This window comes from Salmo salar, chromosome 09 (assembly GCF_965601325.2).
Source record: "Salmo salar chromosome 09, fSalSal1, whole genome shotgun sequence".
In the NCBI taxonomy this organism is placed as follows: domain Eukaryota; kingdom Metazoa; phylum Chordata; class Actinopteri; order Salmoniformes; family Salmonidae; genus Salmo; species Salmo salar.
The window spans coordinates 82084505-82110328 of record NC_138299.1 but is presented as its reverse complement, the minus strand read 5'-3'; the positions used below and the strand labels follow the sequence as shown (position 1 = coordinate 82110328).

Sequence of the window (25824 nt, the reverse complement as noted above, 5' to 3'; positions counted from 1 at the left end):
AACGAGCGCTGTCAGCATCGACTCTGGTGAAGCGTAACCACACTTTCGTCACTAAACCTCGAGACTTCCTTACTATTATATTTTGTGCACAAGCTGTTGTTTACAAATACAGATAGACCGTCACCCCTTGTCTTTCCAGAGGCTGCTGTTCTATCTTGCCGATACAGTGTAATGCCCACCAGCTGTATGTTATTCATGTCGTCGTTCAGCCACGACTCGGTTAAAAATAAGATATTACAGTTTTAATGTCCCGTTGGTAGGATGTACGTGATCGTAGTTCGTCTATTTTATTATCCAATGATTGTATGTTGGCTAATAGGACCGATGGTAAAGGAAGATTACCCACTCGCCGGTGGATCCTTACAAGGCACCCCGACCTACAGTACGTCCCCAATATCTCCGTCTCTTTCTCCTGCTAATGACGGGTATGAGGGCCTTGGCGGGTGTCTGAAGTAAATCCTTTGCGTCCGGCTCATTAAAGAAAAAGTTATCTTCCAGTCCGAGGTGGGTAATCGCTGTCCTGATATCTAGAAACGTTTCCAGTTCCTGCTTCTCCATGTTAAACCAGCTGGCACAGACCAACGGGCCAGAGCCTCATTGGTTCATTGTTCCAAGTTTCCAACACTTTCCAAAGGAGGTATTTATAGTCTTGGGATTATTAGTGCATTCATAACTGCACACTACATGACATTTGGACAGACAGTGACATGAATCTCCCGTTTTAGTCATTTGTTTTTAATCAGGTTTATAAGCCAGCCACACAGTCATGCAACACTATTGCTTGCATAATGTCACCAGGATTATGGCACCAATAAACTGACTCGTTCATCTTTGCCCCCAATTTCTTTGTTATATGGCTTTGTACTATATACAGTTAGGTTAGAAATACACATTTATTTGACTGTTAGTGTAGCCTACATAACTGTTTGTGTCACAGGATCAAGGGATTTCACATACTTGTCAACATGTCTACGTCAAACTGGCAACCCAACGACTAGTGTATATGAACATGAATTGTATGACGTTGCTGTTACCCTCTTCCCTTCTATTTGGAGCCGTTTAAATCAAGGGCCGTGTAATTGTCAAGTAATAGACCCTAAAACTCTTATTTGTTAGTTTTTTGTTACTCTAATCAGTGTAATGGTTGTCATTACACTTGTGAATATGGCCCAGTAATATCATATCAGGCATTATAGGGGCTACCTTTATATTTGTCAATATTGAATGATTATTACTGATGTAATGGGCCATAAAGTATAATGGGATAAACAAAGTAGTATCTTTCCCATTTCAGGATGCCAGGTTAGGCTTTTAGTAATCCTATACTCGATAAAGCCTTTTTATACCTTTAATGTGCAGGCTCTTAAGATGCTCTGACAGCATACATCATTATTAAATATGCTTAACCCTTGAGGGAAGCTGATCGTTTTTTGTTGTTGACTATGCCTCGGATAGCTTTATTCTTAACAGTCAGGGGCAACAATAATGATTTGCTCGCTTTGAAATAATTAGAATATTGTCAATTTATGGCCTACAGGACTGAATAGGAAATGATGGACATTCTGGGAGACTTTGGACTTTGCTCAGAGGTCTTGAATACAGAGGAGGGAACCCAGACTGTTTCTTAGTGAATTGTAAAATTGTAGGGCGTGTTAGGTTGTAAAAATATGTAAACCATTCAAATCAGTGTGAGACAGGAGGTTGTATTGTTCTGAGGTGAAGCAGTCAGCTTGTGGTTAAATATACGCTCCTTTACAAGGCATTCTCCCTCAAATGTATTGGTGAGCAGGTCTATGAAGTTGCCACTGTACTCTTTTTAACATGTTACTGTAAGACCACCTTGATCAGCAGCACATTATAATGATATCGTATGCCATATTAGTAAAAGTTCTTGGATATACACCCTTTTATGGTCTTTGTGAAAGTACAAGTCAACACCACTCAAACAGTTATACAGGAATCCCATCTACTCTACTGGGAACGTTACTGAGGTTATTACTGTTTATGTCTGTGGAGGTGTAAAAAACGTAGACATGAGAGGGACCTATAGGGATTTTAGAATTACCCATAAAGATACTGCATTCCAGATGGGAGGCCCAATGCAAACCCTAACGATATGTAACTTTAGCACTACCTCGCTGTTCTGAAAACCACTAGAGCCAATGTCTGTGACCCCGAGGAAATGTAATTAGCATAATACAGCAATACCCATCAAAATCCATCTGTTTAAGCTAGAGATCTGTTTTTTTTTTTCATTCCACCGCATCCGCCCATGTCGGCCTTCTGTATCTGCGGTGGAAGGTGGTAGAGCTACCGTGCTGTTTATTAGACCTGGAGACATCACCAAAAACCGATCTTCTCATGAAAACGTCTGTAGTGTCCAAATGGTATGGAAAGGCTATGGAAAGATGGTTCTCTCACGAACACCATGGTGTTCTCCGTTTCGCTCTACAACCCCCACAAGTGTCACAGGACTGGTCTGAGGCAGAAGAGGCTGCTGAAGGGAGAACGGCTCATAATAATGGCTGGAACGGAGCAAATTGAATTGTATCAAACACCTGGGATACCATTCCACCAATTCCGCTCCAGCCATTACCATGAGCCTGTTCTCCCCAATTAAGGTGTCACCAACCTCCTGTAGTCTGAAGGTAACCCGGTACCAGACTGAAAAATGAATGGAAGTGATAAGGGCATTTCCACGTAAAGGTATACGGGTAATTCCACAATATTTTCTTTTTTTCTAGCTTTCTTATATCTCTCAGATATAATGCAGACACTTCAAAACGTACTTCCTTTTGATTTATTTTTGGACTCTGTTTTTCCATATGTGAGTCTGTTATTCAATGTGTTTCTATGGGCTAATAGCAGCAAGGTTACATCAATCATTTTTTATATATATTTTTTTATATCTACAGGGGTCCTAAAATGTACCATCTTAAAACAATTCCATATGTTAGCTTAGTTGAAACCCATCCCGGGCCCTTAGGTCTTCATTTGTTTTTACTTCGTTTTTTTTAATGTATTTGTGTTTCTTATGTAACTTTTCTTTGGATTTCTTCCACTTTGACATGCAGACAATAAATGGGCCTATATACGGTATACTGTGTTACTATAGTGGTGAGGGCGCTTCACTTTGAAGTGTGTGTGTATATCAATTATACTTCTGTATTGAATGTGTGGCTTTTCAGTAGTCATGGCAATGAGCATACCTTAGGAGATGGAATGAGAGGGTACTAAGTACTGAATGGGACCGCTTTAGTTGTTACATCCCTCCAACAATAGCCACATTTCCAACACCACTCTAAGGTGTCTTCAGCCAGGTTATCACAATCTGCCCCTGCCTTCAAGCCAATAGGTGCAGTTTGACTTTTATATCTTTGGCCATAGAATTTTAAAAGGCTCTGAGTCAGAATATTGAGGCCTACAATGAATTTATTCCTCTCAAGGCACTTCTGGAAAGTCCAGTGTTTTTATTGGTCCTACTCCTGCAGCTGGTATTCTATCAACAGAAGAGTCATTCTCTAATATTAGCAGCTCTAAGTAATACTGTTGAAACACACTGCTACAGTTTATTGCTATTTTGAACATTTGGCAATCACTTCAATCTGAGTGTTTGCTTTAGTGAATGGTTTGACAATCACCTCAGGTGTTGTATTTATACCTGCTGAAGCAATTTCAAACACCAAGTTCAGCTTCTTTCTGTTTCATAAAATCTCCTGAACTCTTTTTGGTGCTCTGAACCGTTCTGTCATTTACATTCGGGGGGGGGGAAGTCTATGAAATATCATCAAATGACTTCTATTATAATGAATCAATATCATGCTGATAAACAACCTGAGAGGGGTTTTAGATAGTCAGTCAAAGCAGAAACTTCTCTCTGTAATCTCTCCCAATGACATCAGTGGATTGTTAGTTAGGCTACTGACTCCATAATCTGTCATTAAACGCCTAATTCATTTGAAATAGTTGTTCTATACTTATAGGAAGTAATGTATCTTTTGGGAGATAAAGAGATACTCTGGAGGCATGGCTGCACACTGTATCCACATGATGTGCATTATTAATGGTTTGGCAAATTGCTATTTTAATACTCAGCTGCATCCACATGCCCAGAGCAGAGCTGAAAGCGTTGGTGCCGAGCAGGAGAACTCAGTAAATATGATGTCAGGAGGAGCACAAGTAAGAGCATTAGGAGCCCCAAAACCATCATTAAACCCAAATTAGCATTTAAATTAAATTGGAAATCCATCAGGGAGAGTGTGTGTAGTATTCAGTATAATGAGAAAGTTTCCTTGAGGCTGATGCTGCTTTTGTGGCATGCGGCATCCCCCACCCCCAACAGTAACAGGCTTGCTTCTACCTGACACATATGGTTCCCTCGGTGCATTAGTCCACAGTTAAATTAGGGAAAAGTTGAAAGGAAAATGTCTTCAATTTGTTGAACAGTAATATATCAAATATCATTATATCATGGTAAGTGAAAAGTATAAAACATATATCAGAAAATTGTTAATAGTGATTGAATGAATACACTGTCTGGGTCAAACCTTAGTTCAGGAACAGGAAGCAGCCAATGATTTGGAAATATGTGGCAAATGTGAGTCTGGTAAGAGGTCAGAGGTCAGACGTCATGTTCCTTGATTAGGATGGGGGATTAATGAGCTTTAGACCAACAGGGGAAACCTGAGCCAGATGGCAGGGTGTCCCTCCACAACACAACGCTGGACCACCGTCAGTCAGACTCTTAGCTCTCACACATGACAAACATCGGCTGCAGTCTGGAAACTCAGTAATGATGATCTTGTTTCCAGCATCAACTCACAGAGGTCGGAGTTGCACTCAGATGAGACTACAGAGACACATCCTTACTTATGAGATTTCTTTTTTGCCAAGAAAACGTTAACAAATTACAAGCACAATATTTACAGTGCATTCGGACCCCTAGAATTTTTCCACATTTTGTTACGTTACAACCTTATTTTAAAATGGATTAAATTATTATAAAAACCTTATTTACATAACTATTCAGACCCTTTGCTATGCGACTTGTAATTGATCATCCTTGATGAGGTCCACCTGTGGTAAATTCAATTGATTGGACATGATTTGGAAAGGCACACCTGTCTATATAAGGTCTCACAGTTGACAGTGCATGTCAGAGCAAAAACCAAGCCATGAGGTCGAAAGAATTGTCTGTAGAGCTCTGGGACAGGATTGTGTCGAGACACAGATCTGGGGAAGGGTACCAAAAATTTGTGCAGCATTGAATGTCCCCAACAACACAGTGGCCTACATCATTCTTAAATGGAAGAAGTTTGGGTCCACCAAGACTCTTCCTAGAGCTAACTGCCCGGCCAAACTAAGCAATCGGGGGAGAAGGGCCTTGGTCAGGGAGGTGACCAAGAACCCGATGGCCACTCTGACAGAACTCCAGAGTTCCACTCCTCAGTAAAAGGCACATGAGAGCCTGCTTGGAGGTTGCCAAAAGGCACCTAATTGACTCTCAGACCATGAGAAACAGGATTCTCTGGTCTGATGAAACCAAGATTGAACTCTTTGGCCTGAATGCCAAGCATCACGTCTGGAGGAAACCTCTCCCCACCCCTACAGTGAAGCATTGAGGTGGCAGGGACTAGGAGACTAGTCAGGATTGGAGGTAAAGATGAATTAAGCAAAGTACAAAGGGATCCTTGAAGGATACCTGCTCCAGAGTGCTCAGGACCTTAGACTGGGGTAAAGGTTCACCTTCCAACAGGATAACCCTAAGCACACAGCCAAGACAATGCAGGAGTGGCTTCGGGACAAGTCTCTGAATGTCCTTGAGTTGCCCAGCCAGAGCCCGGACTTGAACCTGATCAAACATCTCTGGAGAGACCTGAAAGTAGCTGTGCACCGATTCTCCCTATCCAACCTGACAGAGCTTGAGAGGATCTGCAGAGAAGAATGGGAGAAATTCCCCAAATACAGGTGTGCCATGCTTGTAGTGTCATACCCAAGAAGACTCAAGGCTGTAATCGCTGCCAAAGGTGCTTCAGCAGAGTACTGAGTAAAGGGTCTGAATACTTATGTAAATGTTATATTTCCATTTTCAAAAATTTTAAAGACCTGTTTTTGCTTTGTCATTATGGGTTATTGTGTGTAGATTGATGAGGGAAAAAAACGATTTAATCCATTTTAGAATAAGGCTGTAACATAAACAAAATGTGGAAAAGGTCTGAATACTTTCCGAATGCACTGTAAGTTAGTGTGGAACGTTTCAAAGACTGACGATATGGTGAGATGGAAGAGCAGATGAGACAGACATTATATACAAAACACATTAGAGTTTGAACTGTGTAATTGTAAAAGAGAATGGGTGATTTAGATAAAAGGGTGTTAGTATTTAATTGGTCTTCATCTTAAAATGAAAGACATTTCTCTCTGTTCCTCAAAAGGTTTTTGATATCTGGTTACGGCATATTATAGGATAAGTAATTAAGCAGTTTGACATCTCACCACTCAGAAGTTCCAATTATACCTATGGTATCATGTATAAAATTGGTATACATAATTTCAGTTCTTAAATGATTAATGTGAGCAGAGAAACAAAGCTTGGGCACACTGTGTTAGCAAACACATTTGACAGCTATTCAGACAGACTGGTAATGAAGTCAAGGAATGCTGCAAGGCTCCCTCTGTCAGATGTGTTTTAATGAAGAAAAGGGAAGAACACATTAAAACATCACAGGATCTCAAAGCACGTCAAATATACCAGGCTCATAGGGAATGTTTTTCACTTATTAAAATAGAAGAGAGATGAATACATTCCGTAAATGGTCTTGAAAGTGACAAAATATGTGTTTAATGAAAACAAGGGCAGAATGTTCTATGACGCAACTGTAGACAATACCCTGTCTGGTGTACCTTTTATTTCCCAAATTGATACAGTCCAGACGCCATGCAGCCAGTCCAGACTCCATGCAGCCAGTCCAGACTCCATGCAGCCAGCCCAGACTCCATGCAGCCAGCCCAAACTCCATGCAGCCAGTCCAGACTCCATGCAGCCAGCCCAAACTCCATGCAGCCAGTCCAGACTCCATGCAGCCAGTCCAGACTCCATGCAGCCAGTCCAGACTCCATGCAGCCAGTCCAGACTCCATGCTGCCAGTCCAGACTCCATGCTGCCAGTCCAGACTCCATGCAGCCAGTCCAGACTCCATGCAGCCAGTCCAGACTCTCTGCAAACAGTCCAGACTCCATGAAGCCAGGCTAGACCATGCAGAAAGTCCAAACTCCATTCAGACAGTCCAGACTCCATGCAGCCAGTCCAGACTCCATGCAGCCAGTCCAGACTCCATGCAGCCAGTCCAGACTCCATGCAGCCAGTCAGGATTCCATGCAGACAGTTCAGACTCCATGCAGCCAGTTCAGACTCCATGCAGACAGTCCAGACTCCATGCAGCCAGTCCAGAATCCATGCAGTCAGTCCAGACTTCATGCAGCCAGTCCAGACTCCATGCATCCAGACCAGACTCCATGCAGCCAGTCCAGACTCCATGCAGCCAGTCCAGACTCCAGGCAGACAGTCCAGACTCCATGCAGCCAGTCCAGACTCCATGCAGCCAGTCCAGACTCCAGGCAGACAGTCCAGACTACATGCAGACAGTCAGCCAAACTTGCAGCAGTCAGTGTTGGTATCTTTCTGCTGGTTTAACAGTGCTGCTGACACAGTTTCAGTGTGCTGACTGTTGTTTATCCATGTGTATTGAGCTAGTTCTGTGGCAGGTCTTTTCTTGTGAATGGAGCACACGTGTGGTGTGTCTGTGTGTGTGTGTGTGTGTGTGATTGTGTGTACATGTGCAACGTTTGTGTGCGCAGCGTGTGTGTGTGTTTGTAACATATATGTGTGTGTAGTGTGTCTGTGTCCTCCATATGTCTGGAGAGAGACCACCTGTGACCACTCTGTCTGGATGATATGGAGTCAGGGACCCCCGCTGCACAGTCTCTCCACCTAGAGGGTTGAATGACGCTATACCTGCCCATACCGTCCCTTTGAGAAAGCCATTAGCCTCAGTATCTCTACTTACACATCATCATCTGCACATCTATCACTCCAGTGTTAACGCTAAATTGTAATTATTTCGCCTCTATGGCCTATTTATTGCCTTACCTCCCGACTCTTCTACATTTGCACACACTGTACATAGATTTTTCTATTGTATTATTGACTGTACGTTTGTTTATGTGTAACTGTGTTGTTGTTTTTGTCGCACTGCTTTGCTTATCTTGGCCAGGTCGCAGTTGTAAATGAGAACTTGTTCTCAACTGGCCGACCTGGTTAAATAAAGGTGAAATAAAATAAAATCAATTAAAATGTATTTCCTTGTAAATATTGCCTTTCCCAGGTGTGTATATAAGCACATCAGAGATGTCAATTTTCGTGCTGAAAGACAAAGGCCCAGTGATACTAACTGATGTGTGTGGAGCCAGGTGTTTATTGCTGACTGCTACAAATCACTTAATTCTAAACCAAATAACACACATCAGACACCTGCCTGCTGCCTCGGGGCTCAGAGGAGAATCAATCAGATCAGCTCTCAAGGTGTAAAGGTGTCATCGGTTGTCAGTTGTAATCAAACCTTACGTCGGTGCTTCATTCATAAACAACTGTAACAATTGTTTCCGTATGAATGAGAAGGGGTCATCTTAACATCACAGGATCAGTTTTATTGTCAACATTATAATGTAAACAGTATTACAAGGTTATTCACCTGTACTTTGTTTACACTGAGCCAACAACAAACAATTTACATTTTTTAGGCTTAGTCATAGTAAGGCAAAAACAGTGACAGAATGAGAGACAAATGGACTATACCACAGATGAAGCAGATTACTATGGACCTTGGACATTTAATCTCATGTATTTGTGTAGATAATTAGAATGAGTTGCACAAACCATAGCATTATTATTATTATCCCACTGATTTTCTCAGTCAAATGTCCAGTTGGCTGGGGTGCATCATCATTCTGTTCAGAATCATTTCAAATGCCTGTGATGATGTTCATGAAAAGAGTTTACTATATTTCTTGTACAGTTGAAGTCGGAAGTTTACATACACTTAGGTTGAAGTCATTAAAACTAGTTTTTCAACCACTCCACAAATTTCTTGGTAACAAACTATAGTTTTGGCAAGTCCGTTAGGACATCTACTTTGTGCATGACACAAGTCATTTTTCCGACAATTGTTTACAGACAGATTATTTCACTTAAAATTCACTGTATCACAATTCCAGTGGGTCAGAAGTTTACATACACTAAGTTGACTGTGCCTTTAAACAGCTTGGAAAATTCCAGAAAATGATGTCATGGCTTTAGAAGCTTCTGATAGGCTAATTGACATCATTTGAGTCAATTGGAGGTGTACCTGTGGATGTAGTTCAAGGCCTACCTTCAAACTCAGTGCCTCTTTGCTTGACATCATGGGAAAATCAAAAGAAATCAGCCAAGACTTCAGAATTTTTTTTGTAGACCTCCACAAGTCTGGTTCATCCTTGGGAGCAATTTCCAAATGCCTGAAGGTACCATGTTCATCTGTACAAACAATAGTACACAAGTATAAATATCATGGGGCCACGCAGCCGTCATACCGCTCAAGAAGGAGATGCGTTCTGTCTCCTAGAGATGAATGTACTTTGGTGCGGAAAGTGCAAATCAATCCCAGAACAACAGCGAAGGACCTTGTGAAGATGCTGGAGGAAACAGGTACAAAAGTATCTATATCCACAGTAAAATGAGTCCTATATCGACATAACCTGAAAGACCGCTCAGCAAGGAAGAAGCCACTGCTACAAAACCGCCATAAAAAAAGCCAGACCACAGTTTGCAACTGCACATGGGGACAAAGAACGTACTTTCTGGAGAAATGTCCTCTGGTCTGATGAAACAAAAATATAACTGTTTGGCCATAATGACATACTTTTACATTTTAGTCATTTAGCAGATGCTCTTATCCAGAGTGACTTACAGTAGTGAATGCATACATTTCATTAAAAAAAATTATTCCGTACTGGTCCCCCGTGGGAATCGACCCCACAACCCTGGCGTTGCAAACACCATGCTCTACCAACTGAGCCACACCCTCCCCCCAGATGCAGTCACGGTCAATGCACATGTGCATGTCCTTGTCCATCGTTATGTTTGGAGGAAAAGGTGGATGCTTGCAAGCCGAAGAACACCATCCCAACCGTGAAGCACAGAGGTGGCAGCATCATGTTGTGGGGGTGCTTCACTGCAGGAGGGACTGGTGCACTTCACAAAATAGATGGCATCATGAGGAGCGAAAATTATGTGGATATATTGAAGCAACATCTCAAGACATCTGTCAGGAAGTTAAAGCATGGTAGCAAATGGGTCTTCCAAATGGACAATGACCCCAAGCATACGTCCAAAGTTGTGGCAAAATGGCTTAAGGACAACAAAGTCAAGGTATTGGAGTGGCCATCACAAAGTTCTGACCTCAATTCTATAGAAAATGTGTGGGCAGAACTGAAAAAGCGTGTGCAAGCAAGGAGGCCTACAAACCTGACTCAGTTACAACAGCTCTGTCAGGAGGAATGGGCCTAAATTCACCTAACATATTGTGGGAAGTTAAACAATTTAAAAGCAATGCTACCAAATACTAATTGAGTGTATGTAAACTTCTGACCCACTGGGAATGTGATGAAAGAAATAAAAGCTGAAATAAATAATTCTCGCTACTATTATTCTGACATTTCACATTCTTAAATTAAAGTGGTGATCCTAACTGACCTAAGACATGGAATTTTTACTAGGATTAAATGTCAGGAATTGTGAAAAACTGAGTTTAAATGTATTTGGCTAAGGTGTATGTAAACTTCCGACTTCAACTGTATGTACAGTAGAACTGCAATAGCGCCAATCAACCACAATGTGAACTGTCATTTTTACATTACTGTTTAGTCATTTAGCAGACAGTCAGTAGTGAGAACGTACATTTTCTTACTTATTTTTCTCGTACTAGTCCCCCATGGGAATCAAACCCACATCTCTGGCCTTGCAAATGAGCTACACGGGACCTTGTATAAATTATATTGGAATAATGTTTTTAGAAATTAAACTGACACGATCACATGACATTGAGAGAAATTACACACACACATATTATTACTCTAGAGGTAATCCTTCTGACGACATATTATGGAAATACTCTGTATAATAAAAATATTCATATTTTGTAAATGTATTCATTGGGATATATTTGTACACTGTACAGGGCAAGACCTAAATGACCAGATGCAGTCATGGTCAATGCACATGTGCATGTCCTTGTCCATTTTCCAAAAGGGAATTCCTGATATTTTAATACATGGAGAACATATCAGTGATGGTACAGATATACATTTGGGTGAAAAAACAGAAGTGAAGTGTCTTCTCTGCATTTTTAACAACTACCTCCTGCTGTTGCTTGTGTTGCAGGACTGCTGCATAGCCCCTGTGGCAGCCTATTGTATTCATGCATCCCAAAAGGAGACATGAATGCAATGAATTTCTTGAACAAAATGGCATTATGTGACCCAACCAGTAATACAACCAATAGCTCATATGACCATGGCAAGTGAAAACATAATTCAATATCTGCTACACTATTCTTGCATGCATTTAAACAATGAAGGGCAATCATTTATCATTGGCTCACGTAAAGTGTCATATTAATTTTAATCCCAGTCAGTAAATTCAAGTCTGTTCTGCCTGTAATGTTGTTGCATGTATTAATTTAATCCGCACGCTGTTAGTGGATATGTTATTGTAGAGTAATTAGAGGCATATTTTCATTTAGATTTTTTGTTAAATAGTTAAAGAACACTATTTTATTTTCCTTTGTCTCCTAAATCATCTAAATTATAGGTTCAAAATCTGGGCAGTTGTCAAACAATAAATTGCTGTTGACAGCCTTACAAAATGTGGTATAGTGAGTAATATCCGGGGCATATCTGTAAGGTCATAATGAATCCTAACTGCCTGAGTAACCTCTATTTCTCCTTGTTTCGTAGGGAGTTTCGGCATTGATGGGTACATGAATCTAAGTTCTGGGGGCCCGATGCCTGTGATGGAGGAAGTAAATATCAGCAACAGTGAGAGGTAAGGACAGTACATGCCATCCATGAATACATGACTCTTAAATGAATAGGTACATGAATCATTCTTTCATTCATTCAAGTGTTGGCACACATACAGGAGAGATTAGGTGTCATACACACGTAAGGTAGCGTGAGGGATGGTGGTGCTATGGGTAGTCTAAGCCTGCGTCCAAAATGACTTCCTATTCACTACATCAGTGGTTCTCCAACCCCTCCCCAGACATTTCATCATGTTGTTCTACAGTAGTGCTGAACTAGCTCACCTGATTCACCTAGTCAAGCACTTGATGATTAGTTGACAAGTTGAATCAGGTGTGCTAGCTCTGGAAAAATTCAAATACATGGAACGGATGGAGGTCCCAGAGGAGAGAACCACTGACCTACATAATGTGCTGCTTTTGACCAGGGCCTATAGGGCTCTGTGCACTATGTAGTGAAAAGAGTGCCATTTGGGACGCAGACTACAGTGCTTGGGGAAGGACATGCACTGTGGTCAGCTCTGCAGGAACCAGAGGTTTCCTCCTCGGGAATCATCTTTCCCTGCTTTTGCATCTGCTTGCCTTCTCCCTGTACTCATGTGGTATCCTGTGACAGGCTTCCTATTAGGAGGAAAGGTTTCAATAAAAAAAATTGCATTATACAGAACATAAATCTTAAATGGCAAGAGCACTTGGGCACTTACAAATGGACCCATTGCCCTCTAGACCTGGTCATCTTTTTTGACTGCATGACATAAATAATTGTATTCATGGCTGGTATTAGAAATAGTTGGTATCATAAATATGCACTTGCAATGGCTTTCCAGAATCATGTGTACAGTAGAAAACGTGGCAGGGCTTGCAAATGATCACACTGACACAAGCCTACCAGATGAGCTAAATACCTTCAATGCCTGCTTAGAGGCCAGCAACACTGAACTATGCATGAGAACACCAGCTGTTCTGGACGACTATGTAATCCTCCTCTCCGTAGCCGATGTGAGTAAAACCTTCAAACAGGTTAACATTAACAAGGCCGCAGGGCCAGACGGATTACCAGGACGCGTACTCAGAGCATGCACTGACCAGTTGGTAATTGTCTTCACTGACATTTTCAACCTCTCCCTGACCCAGTCTGTAATAGCTACATGTTTCAAGCAGACCACCATAGTCCCTGTGCCCAAGAACACCAACGTCGCCTGCCTAAATTACTATTGCCTGTTAGCACACACATCTGTAGCCATGAAATGCTTTGAAAGGCTGCTCATGGCTCAACACCACCAATCCAGACACCCTGGACCCACTCCAATTCGCATAACAGCCCAACAGATTGACAGATGATGCAATCTCTATTGCACTTCACACTGCGCTTTCCCACCTGGACAAAAGGAATACCTATGTGAGAATGCTGTTCATTGACTACAGTTAAGCGTTCAACACCATAGTGCCCTCCAAGCTCATCACTAAGTTAAGGACCCTGGGATGACAACAACATCTGACATGCTGACCCTCAACAGGGGGGCCCCTCAGGAGTGTGTGCTTAGTCCCCTCCGGTACTCCCTGTTCACCCACATCTGAGTGGCCAAGCACAACTCCAACACCATCATTAAGTTTACTGACGACACGACGGCGATAGGCCTGATCACCGATGCCAATGAGACAGCCTACAAGGAGCAGGTCAGAGACCTGGCAGTGGGGTGCCAGAACAACAACCTCTCCCTCAATGTCAGCAAGACAAAGGAGCTGATCGTGGACCACAGGTCGAGATCAAGTTCCTCGGTGTCCACATCACTAAGGAGCTATCATGGTCCACACACATCAACACAGTCTTGAAGAGGCCACGACAACACCTCTTCCCCCTCAGAATCAGCATGGGCCCTCAGATCCTGAAAAAGTCATACAGCTGCACCATTGAGAGCATCTTGATTGGCTGCATCACCTCTTGGTATGGCAACTGCTTGGCATCCAACCGCAAGGCACTGCAGAGGGTAGTGCGTACGGCCCAGTACATCACTGGGGCCAATCTTCCTGCCATCCAGGACCTATATAATAGGCGATGTCAGAGGAAGGCCGTAAAAAGACTTCAGCCACCCAAGTCATAGACTGTTCTCTCATTGTGTATTTATTCCTCGTTTTATTATTTTTCTATTTTTCTACCATTTCTCTTTATTTGTTTCTCTGCATTGTTGGGAAGGACCCGGAAGTAAGCATGTCACTGTTAGTCTACACCTTTTGTTTACGAAGCATGTGACATAAAACAATTTGATTTGATTTGAAACGTGTGTAGGAAACATATTCTCTAGACAGTGTGTTCATTCAGCTCATGTTGATGTGGTCCTGATAAGCTGAAACCTATTGAAGAATGTACAAGAGACAACAACAACACCATGTGGTGCTGAATCACTATAGTAATGTGCCTAACAAATCTGCCAAAATATCCATTGATAAACGCATGTCCCCTGGGGCTCGGCTAGCAAATTATTATCAGCTCAAGCAGTGGTGAGAAGACTGTTCCATTAGACATTGTTTAGGACACATTTGTATGAACGTCTCATGGCGTGATTTATGGCATCTGTCAGTGATATCAGAATACAACACATGTACAGTATCTTCATTCCTTTTTCTACTCACTTTTTCGGGAAATGGTTTAGCAATGAAAAATGCACCCATCTAAGACATTTCACAGTACAAGAAGCTGGTGTTGTGAGAAAGTTTGAACATCATCTTTCCTGTTCAGATCAATTACATATATAGGATCTTCATTTGAGCCAGTTTGCTACAGCAGGAAAATAATCCTGCAGCAAAAGGAAATCTTAAAAATTATGTTATTAGGGGTTTATGCAGTTTTTTAGGGAAAATCAAGTCTGACATTTTAAAGTGCAAATGATAAACTGTAGAAGCCTTTTTAAACCTTGCATACACTACAAGTATGCATTTCAATAAGAAAAGAGTGATCAGATTAAGATCCTACATCTGTGACTAAGGTGTTGGTGACAAGTGAAGTTAAGCCACGGTCTGCTGCATGTTTTTTCCCAGATGTATTTGATACAGTCTCTCAGGACTGCAACTGTATTATAAAGTCTTACTGTATTACTAAGTGAATGTTAATGATCTTGCAGATAGAAACACATGCTTGTGCCTGTCTAACCACTGTGAGTAACTGGTTGGGTTGCCGCACCTGGAGGGGGGATTATTTGTGAGTTAATCAGAGTAAAAGACTAGAGGTAGATAATAGTACGCTAATACAGTAACTCTATCTCCTGGCAGTAACTCTAGCTCCTGGCAATATGTGCGGCTCATACTATTACAGTAACTTTATTTCCTGTCAGTATGTGCTGCTGATACTATTACATTAACTCTATCTCCTGGCAGTATGTGCTGCTCATACTATTACAGTAACTATCTCCTGACAGTATGTGGTGCTCATACTATTACAGTAACTATATATTCTGGCAGTATGTGCTGCTCATACTAACTGACTTGGTGATTTCTGGAGGCCACAATGTTTGCTTTGTCAGCTTTTTCATAATTGACACTAACATTATGGATAATGGAAAATGGTGCCGGAGGAGATGGGCCAGACGGATTAACAAGGCCACAGGGCCAGACGGATTACCAGGACGTGAACTCCAACCATGCGCTGACCAACTGGAAAGTGTCTTCACTGATATTTTCAACCTCTCCCTGACGGAGTCTGTAATACCAACATGTTTCAAGCAGACCACCATAGTCCCTGTGCCCAAGAACACTAAGGTAACGTGCCTAAATGACTACCGACCCGTAGCACTCACAACTGTAGCCATGAAGTGCTTTAAAAGGCTGGTCATGACTCACATCAACACCATTATCCCAGAAACCCTAGACCCACTCCAATTTGCATACCGCCCCAACAGATCCACAGATGATGCAATCTCTATTGCACTCCACACTGCCCTTTCCCATGCAATCTCTATTGCACTCCACACTTCCCTTTCCCACCTGGACAAAAGGAACACCTATGTGAGAATGCTATTCATTGACTACAGCTCAGCGTTCAACACCATAGTGCCCTCAAAGCTCATCACTAAGCTAAGGACCCTGCGACTAAACACATCCCTCTGAGACTGGATCCTGGACTTCCTGACAGGCTGCCCCCAGGTGGTATGGTTAGGTAACAACAGGTCTGCCATGCTGATCCTCAACACGGGGGCCACTCAGGGGTGCATGCTCAGTCCCCTCCTGTACTCCCGGTTCACTCATGACTGCATGGCCAGGCACGACTCCCTGTCAATGATGAAACAGCCTGGCCGTGTTGTGTCGTCAGCAAACGTGATCAAGACAAAGGAGATGATTGTGGACTATAGGAAAAGGAGGACTGAGCACGCCCCCATTCTCACTGACGGGGCTGTAGTGGAGCAGGTTGAGAGCTTCAAGCACATCACTGGGGCCAAGCTTCCTGCCATCCAGGACCTCTATACCAGGCGGTGTCAGAGGAAGGCCCTAAAAATTGTCAAAGACTCCAGCCACCCTAGTCATAGACTGTTCTCTCTGCTACTGCACGGCAAGCGGTACCGGAGCGCCAAATCTAGGTCCAAAAGGCTTCTTAACAGCTTCTACCCCCAAGCCATAAGACTCCTGAACAGCTAATCAAATGGCTACACAGACTGTTTGCATTGTCCCTCTCCCCCCCCCCCCCCCCCCCCCCCCCCTTTTATGCTGCTGCTTCTCTCTCTCTTTATTATCAATGCATAGTCACTTTAACTCTACCTACATGTACATATTACCTCAATTACCTTGACTAACCGGTGCCCCTGCACATTGACTCTGTACCAAGCCCCCTGTATATAGCCTCACTACTGTTATTTTACTGCAGCTCTTTAATTATTTGTTATTTATTTTTTACTTAACACTTATTTTTCTTAAAACTGCATTGTTGGTTACAGGCTTGTAAGTAAGTATTTCACTGTAAGGTCTACACCTGTTGTATTCGGCGCATGTGACAAATACAATTGTATTTGATTTGATTACTGTAATTTCCGGACTATTGAGCGCACCTGAATATAAGCCGCACCCACTGATTTTTTTTAAATGTATTATTTTGAACATAAATAAGCCACACATGTCTATAAGCCGCAGGTGCCTACCGGTACATTGAAACAAATGAACTTTACACAGGCTTTAACGAAACACGGCTTGTAACAAAAATAAATAGGCTTTAACGAAACACGGCTTGTAACAAAAATAAATAGGCTTTAACGAAACACGGCTTGTAACAAAAAATAAAAAATTATCAGTAAGCTTTAGTTGTCTTTTTTGCACTGAGTCAATTCCTCACGCTGCTGTCTCCAATGTCTTATCATCGACTCATTAAGACCAAGCTCCCGTGCAGCAGCTCTATTTCCTTTTCCAACAGCCAGATCAATCGCCTTCAACTTGAAAGCTGCATCATATGTATTTCTCCGTGTCTTTGCCATGATGAGGGTGACAAAATGACTACCGTAATCAGAATGATGGGAAGTTTGAGAGCGCTTGATTTAATCTAAACAGTAAACAAAAAAGTTGTTTGACCTTAACCCGTTCGGCAATTTCATTGGTCTAATGAAAGCTTCATGCCGCCAAAAAACTGAGCACGTCACAGAATGTGTTTTTTTGGAAGAAAAAAAATTGAAAGCGGGAAAAATCCATATATTAGCATTGTTTAAGCCGCGAGGTTCAAAGCGTGGGAAAAAAGTTGCGGCTTATAGTCCGGAAATTACGGTACATGTACCTCAAAATCTGAATCAAAATACTATTGTCTTCATTTAAAATAAAGTTAAATCATTAGGTCAAACCTATGTTGATTTGTCCATATCCATAGTACAACTCATGCTGTTTCCCAGTAATTATATACTGTAGGTAGCCTATTTGTTCTGGTGTTACTTTTCTTGTTCATTCATTTCCTCAACAACAATGAAAGTCTATATTCTATGCTTATTTAATCTCATCCTGAAATATCATATTTTATTACCAAGATCCAGTTAATGGATTGAATGAGCAGTTGAATACAGTGAGCTTGCTCTGTCTCCTTCCTCTACGGACATTGCAGTGGGAGTTCATGTGTGGGTCATTGGAATGACAGTGTGTAGAGGTCCAACACAACTCTATGTAAACAGAGCCCCATTTCGAAGTCAATAACTCCTGCAATGTGACAGAGAGAGAGAGTTTCTCATGTGTTGGAATGATAGGACAAAAGAAGAGTATCATCAAAGGCTTGCATTGAATTGAACCTTTAAGTTTATATTATGCAAAGGTCTGTTTGTTGAATAATGATACATGTTGTTTTTTTTTTGGGGGGGGGGGGGGGGGGGGGGGGAATTGCTGTTTAGTCATTTATTACATTATTATCCCTATAGACAACAGAGTCACTGTGGCCCTGTCCAAAGTTACCCCCGGACAGGGCCAATCAGGCAGGATATAACCCCACCCACTTTGCCTAAGCACAGCCCCCACACCGCCAAAGGGATATAAACAGACCAAACTTTCTACCCTGAGACAAGGCCAAGTATAGCCCAGAAAGATCTCCCAAACTGCACGAGCCCGAGGGGACAGGAAGATCAGCCTGACTCAACCCACTCAAGTCGAGTATTGCAAAAAAAGCCTGGCATGATGTAATGCAAGGCAGCGACTCAGCCCCTGTAATAGGGTCAGGGGCAGAGAATCCTAGTGGTGGATCCCCTGCAACTGTTACCCTCTCCACTTGTTTTTACCCCCATTTGAGGTTTTCAGATGTCAACTACAGATTTCAATCTACGGTATAGTTCAGGCAGAGACAGCAAGGGTTGTTCGTCACTCTAGTATCTTACCGTTCATCTTAACACCCCTGGGCCAGACTATACTTAATCATAGGACCTACTGAAGAGATGAGTCTTCAGTAAAAACTTAAAGGCTGAGACCGAGTCTGCGTCTCTCACATGGATAGGCAGACCATTCTTTAAAAATTGAGCACTATAATAAGAAAGTCCTTCCTCCAGCTGTTTGATTTGAAATTCTAGGGACAATAATGAGGCCTGAGTCTTTTGTCCGTAGCGTTCGTGTAGGTATGTACGGCAGGACGAAATCTGAGAGATAAGTAGGAGCAAGTCCTTGTAATGCTTTATAGGTTAATAATTAGCAGGATGGTGAAAAACTAAGACACAGTGCTTCTATTGGCAGATAACTGCTCAGTCTCTTAGTAGAATATGAAAACTTGTTAGAGGCCAGTACAGTCTAGGACAGGTCAGTGAGAACAACACACCCAGTTCAGTTTTAATTTGACTATATGCTTGAACTTTCCGATCGAGAAAAGCACTAAGAACATTATCCAATTTTAATAGGACAAATGGAAAGTGCTGGTTTAACTCTGTCTGCCTTTTACCAAGGTGAAGACGTATCCAAGCAACAGAAAGGTAGCCCTTGTCTTATCTGGCCATTCTCTTGGAGAATATGACTCATTAGCTGTAATCCCTCACAGAAAAAACACATGATTTCACATGTGGTAAATCACATGAGCAATCATGTGTTTTTGGATCACTTCACATGTGAAATGCATGTGTTTTTTTCCCGTAAGGGATGTGACTGCTCGCACTCTGGTGCCTAACATTCAGCACACACAGATTTCTGAGTTTAGTGTCATTATTTTGATCATGATGTCCTTCCACACAGAGAGAGCAGAAGCGGTTTCCTTGATCTCTCCTCCTATCATTGGCTCGAGCTGTTCTTCCCACCCAGGAGTCTTGTATGATCTGGAGCCTGGCATGGGGCATTGCTTTTTGCAAAACCATCTACATGTAATGCATAACAATGATACCATGTTGTCCAGTATTCGTTGTGATGACTTTCTGGATGGGCTTTATGGCAGGAGATCTTCATGTGTGTCTAGTTCATGATGTTGAGCTGCAGACTGGCTACCAGATAGCGATAGAATGGCAAGGAATAGAGGTAGAATGTGTATGGATAGTCCCTGTAGACAGACTGCGTACCATATAGGCCAGGAATAGAGGCCGAATGTGTTTGGATAGTCCCTGTAGACAGACTGCGTACCATATAGGCCAGGAATAGAGGCAGAATGTGTATGGATAGTCCCTGTAGACAGACTGCGTACCATATAGGCCAGGAATAGAGGCCGAATGTGTATGGATAGTCCCTGTAGACAGACTGCGTACCATATAGGCCAGGAATAGAGGCAGAATGTGTATGGATAGTCCCTGTAGACAGACTTGTGGCACACCGTTGGATGGGTGAGGTCTTTCTTGCATTGTATGGGTTGTAAAGTACAGAAGGTGGTACTTAGAACCACAAAGGGTTATTCAATTGTCCCCATAGCAGAACCATCTGAATATAAAAAAGGTTTGTTACAAGTGAAACCCTTTCACCACTTAAAGGTTCTAAGTAGAAGCTTTTTCACCACCAAAGTGTTCTACCTGGAACCAGAAAGGGTTCTCCTATGGGTGACAAACGAAGAACCCTTATTTTCTAAGTGTGTAGCCTTGCGATTCACAATGTCGAACATGCAATGTTGCTAGGCAACTCAAACTGGTTTATGATTATGGTCAACATAGATGTGATGTCACAAGAATGTCAAGCATTGAAGTGACAAAATAATGTATCACTGACACTGTATACAAACTGCCATATCCTGCTGTCCAGTATGATCTTGTAAAGCCCTACTCCGCTGCATGCTGCTGCTTTCACTGCTGCTACTGACACTGGATGACATCGCTGAGGAATGGTGATCATCATCGTCAATCATAATAATCACCATCATTATTATCATTTATAATGATTACAGCGGAGGCGGTAATGTGGATTCTGACACATTGCTGAAATGTTTGGCAAAACCTCAATGTGAAGCATGCACGTTTATTTCACACAGAAATGTGAACAAATTGACTGTGTGCAGTGACTATATTGTTGGTGTGTAATGGAATAACGTGGTATCGTAGACTTGGCTATGTCTGAATACAGGACAGAGAATGGAAGGCTTAAAATAAGAAATAATTCCATTTAAAAGTCTGTCAATCGTCTTTTCAGCATCAGCGCTAATTTAGTTCCACCCTAAAGGACCTTTTGTCCATTGGGACTGAAGGAAGTCACATTCATAGACAGTTGAAATGAGGAGCAATGAAATCCCATCCCAGGTGCAAGCCATTTACAGATTTATTTTCCATTACATGCTACGCTGCAAACGGGAGGCAAATAAGTGGTTGATAATTGCAAAGAAATAAATGTATTCCTAAGAATCCGTCATATATGATTGGTGGAGTTCAGCTCAATTGACCTAGTTCAATTGACCTATATTTAGTGTCACTAAATGCTGGAAGTTTCTCATGAGAGTATTTTCTTATAAATCATGTGCCTGAAATTATGTTCCTTGAATTATGCCCAACATTTAAATGTCAGTCTTTCAAAAGCATTTGCATTATAAAGTGAAATACTGATTTGTACTTCTTTAGACAGAATTGTCAACGTGCTCTCATCACAACACGTATCTTACTGCAGTCAGTCAGTCACGTTCTCTTCACAGAAAGTAGAGATCGGATGTAGCTTATCTACCAGTCTGTGAGATGGCTAGCCAGTTTTAGTGTCTGGCATGATGAAGTACAAGAGGTTGATTATCTCAGTCACAGTTCATTAGTTTTAACCAGCATGCCTGACACACTTTGCAGAGAGGAAGACAGTCTTGTCACATAGCCTCTGCTATGCCATTTCATGTGGCAGTTTGGGTACCAGATCCCTGTGACTTGAATAGGCTCTTTGTCAACTGTCTTTACAGAAAAGAGGACTAGCACAAGTTAACAGAATGGAACATTATGGAATGCCTATGGTCTTGAATCAAATTTGGATGCATCCCAAATGGCACCCTATTCCAGTGCACTATTTTTGACCAAAGCCCATGCCCTGGTCAAAGGTACTGTAGTGCACTACATAGGGAATAGGGTCCTATCCAGGACATCCATTTAAATATCCATTAAAACAAAGACTCGTCATTAATACATTTTGGACAAGGTGATGGATTACTTTTAGTAACTGATGCAAGACGTCAAAATCTAACTTTTAACTTTGAGGGCTAATTTCAGGTATCTCAAGTCATATTATATTTCAGAAGATTGCTTTTGGCTGTCAGGGCTTGAAAGCTGAACATGCAGTGATGTAATTGTACTGTTTTATCAGTTCCTAGACCTACAGTATATAGACCTCTGTTGTTCATCTATATGACGTGATGATAAAGAAACAAATATGGAAGAAAATTACATTTATTCTACAAGAACCAATTTCACTCCCTAAAAATACAACCCTACATAACAATCCTTGGATAGCTTTTCAGAATTCACCAATAAAACTGGTCCACATGGAAAACTAAAGGCATAGAAACCGCAAATGACTTGGTAACAGGAAATACATGTATTTCCATGACATAATTAAAAAGCAATTTGACTGACCAATATAGATATTTTCCAACACATGAAGTTAAATGTCAAGACATTTTGATTTGAAATCTTTTAGACATCAGCGCAACCTTAGGGGAATCTTATTTGAGTCAGGAAAAATATTTTCATATGATAGGGAAGATATACAAAACCTTGCAGAGATGTAAGGGCTGTCGTGAGAGAGAGTAGACCAAGGTGCAGCGGAGTTAGTGTTCATCATTGCATTTAATAATAGAAAGAACACTATACAAAACAAGAAAACCGACAGCCAAACAGTCCTGTCAGGTGCAAAACACTCAACAGAAACAATTACCCACAAAACCCAAAGGAAAAACATGCTCCTTATTCTGTGACTCCCAATCAGCAACAACAAACTTCAGCTGTGCCTGATTGGGAGCCACACACACACACACACACACACACACACACACACACACACACACACACACACACACACCACACACACACACACACACGGCCCAAAACAAAGAAATACAAAAACATAGAAAAAGGAACATAGAAAGCCCACCCAATGTAACACCCTGGCCTAACCAAAATAAAGAACAAAAACCCCTCTCTATGGCCAGGGCGTTACAAGAGAGCATATCCAACTGACAATCTTTTAGAAAAAAAATATATAAACTATTGGAAACTGAAAGAACTCCATCTTGTCACAAGATGGAGGCAATGTTGGAACATAACTAACAAAGTTACAGTTAACAAAATCGTATGCTTAATCCAGTATAAACTAATGTATAGAATGTATTATACAAATTCTACAGCACAACAGCAGAGTCATGTCTTAAGTGTAAAACTAATAATGACTCAATAATTCATGCTTCTGGGAATGTTATGAAGTCCAAAAGTTATGGGTGGACCTAGAAAGTTGTCTTTCAGAAGTATTCCGATGTAAACTTACATTTAATCTGCATATTTCAAGACATGTCATATGGGGGTGTAGTGAGATACCAATGGGCTGGACGATTCTCTTCTCATCACTCATCTTAAAAAACATATAGTAAATACTAGGAAATGAATCTGCCATCATGTCACGTCCTGAACATAGAGTGGTCTTATTTTCTATGGTAGAGATGGTCAGGACGTGACTAGGGGGTCTAGTTTTTTTTTTCTATGTTATGTTCTAGTTCCTTTTTTCTGTGTTGGGGTTTTGGTATGATTCCCAATTAGAGGCAGCTGGTCATCGTTGTCTCTAATTGGGGATCATATTTAAGGAGTTGTTTTTCCCACCTGTGTTCGTGGGAAATTATTTTTGAGTTAGTGCATTTAGCTCCTCTTTGTCATGGTTTGTTGTTTTGTTTATGGTTTATTGTATGTCTTGCATAGTTTCACATAAAAATAGAGATATGTGGAATGATACCCACGCTGTGCTTTGGTCTGTTCCTACACACACTCGTGACACATTAACGCAATGAAAAAAAAAGATGTATTTATTATTGAGATATTGAAATAGCATGAGTGACTGAGAAAAACTAATTTGTACAATTTAAGGCCATGTGGCAAATAATGATGCAGCACAAGGGATGGGCACAGGAGATGTAGTTGTTTGTGGATGTCTGTAAGTTATTGTTCGTATGTGTATGTTTATATCTGGTGTGGGAAAAAATATATATAATAATCAAAGTGTCTCTTTCAAACTTGACATTTGCAATCATAACACTAAGCAAATAGACACTAAGTTTTACTGAATCTCTCATTTAAGTTTGATGTTAAAATACCTATTTACTCTGTTCCATCGGACTACACAATCCACTGTCTTATCAGCCCAGGCAGGGAAGTTGTAAACTTGATCTCCACTATAAAAAGCATCTAGACATTATCTCACATTTCTTTTAGACTAACATTTTGTTTTCAATAGTAGAGATTTGTGCGGAGATAAAACAAAATAAAGCTAATTTACAGTCTTTCCAGTTTCAGTTTGAAGTGATTGTGTTACTGTAGCTGTGTTGTTGGCTAGCTTCTCTGAACAACAGTGTCCAGACGAGTGAGCACATTTTCTATGCCAGGGGATATTGTGCCTCATTAGCTCATTGTTAAGGATGTATCCAAATAAATGTCACTAGAAAACAGCTTAAACAAATGCAATAGCAGCTACTTTGCTGTTATTCTGGCTGCTTTCTTGACGTGACTGTAAATTAGCCGTAGTTGACTAGCTAGCAAGCAGGGATAAAAACGTAGCCAGCCAGCATGGCAATGGAACATTTATAATGAACGACTGGGTCGCGTCTATAGACAAGAACAAAAAGACTAAACAACTGGGTCGCGTCTCTAGCAACCCTAGATTTGTGTCCCTCTTGTGGAGGGATAAAATAGTAAGAATAAATTAATCAAAATAAAGTTATTAATGAAAATATGTCAATCATTATTTGAATATGTTGGTAACCCGTTGTATAAAAGTGATAATGCCTTCGAAGCCGGTGTTTGGAGGACATATTGGTACGGTTTTCCATCATAACAACATAACAATGCCAATAACGTGCCCATATATCCTCCAGACACGGGCTTCTCAGGCATTATCACTTAACTAGAAAACTGCTTAGCAATATACCTCTCCAAAGTCCGAACCATGCATTTTGATACATTTTCTCTGGTGTGCTTGACATTTAAAATGTTTCTACCAAATTGTATTTCATGCATTCATTTATTTTCTCCCCTCCTAAACAATTTTTGCTTGAAAACTTGGTTTTCACGAGAGGTAAAGTTAACAGTAGGAAATTAGAATAACACTTGTCTGAAGCATTCTCCATCACTTAAATGTGTGAACATAAATGTGCCACAAGAGGCAAATGTAAGCAGAAGGGGTCTCACAGAAAGGCTATGTCTTTGAAAAGAAAACAATCATTGGGACTAAATTAACATAGGTTGCTGCCTGGGGCCACTTAACTTCAAATCACAGCCTGGGTGCACTTTCAACAAATTGTTTACAAAAAATAACGTGTTACAAAAATGAAGGATTAAGTCAAACTATGTTTGACTATAGCTATAAATAACACGACTCTATTGTAAATGCAAGATTACCCTTCTTGTGTTTTTGTCTGTCAATGTCTGTGACCACCCAGATTGATGTTTCTCATAAACATATTCATGAAAATATTGAGTTGTATATATTGAGTTGTGCAGATAGCAACACTCCTGAAAATAGACAAAACATTATTTGGTCTGTTTTAGAGGAATATAGTTGGGTTTATATTATATTATATTATTTTATCACCCTAGCTAGCATTGACATAAATTGTTCCTGACAGGTTGTGAGAAATCTCTCTGTA

The 25824-nt window shown here is 41.2% G+C and overlaps 1 protein-coding gene across 2 annotated transcripts in view; it reads left to right on the top strand.

Moving 5' to 3' along the window:
• The window catches only part of LOC106611927 (5-hydroxytryptamine receptor 4-like), a 107057-nt gene that overhangs the window by 13290 nt on the left and 67943 nt on the right, over positions 1–25824 (top strand). Inside the window, exons 2-3 of one of the 2 annotated variants that reach the window (XM_014212595.3) lie at positions 11477–11611; positions 12052–12139. In XM_014212595.3, coding sequence (XP_014068070.1) covers positions 11533–11611; positions 12052–12139 — 167 coding nt within the window. In that variant the 5' untranslated portion in view covers positions 11477–11532. The remainder of the gene's footprint in view (positions 1–11476; positions 11612–12051; positions 12140–25824) is intronic. The other variant, XM_014212600.3, reaches the window with a different exon arrangement.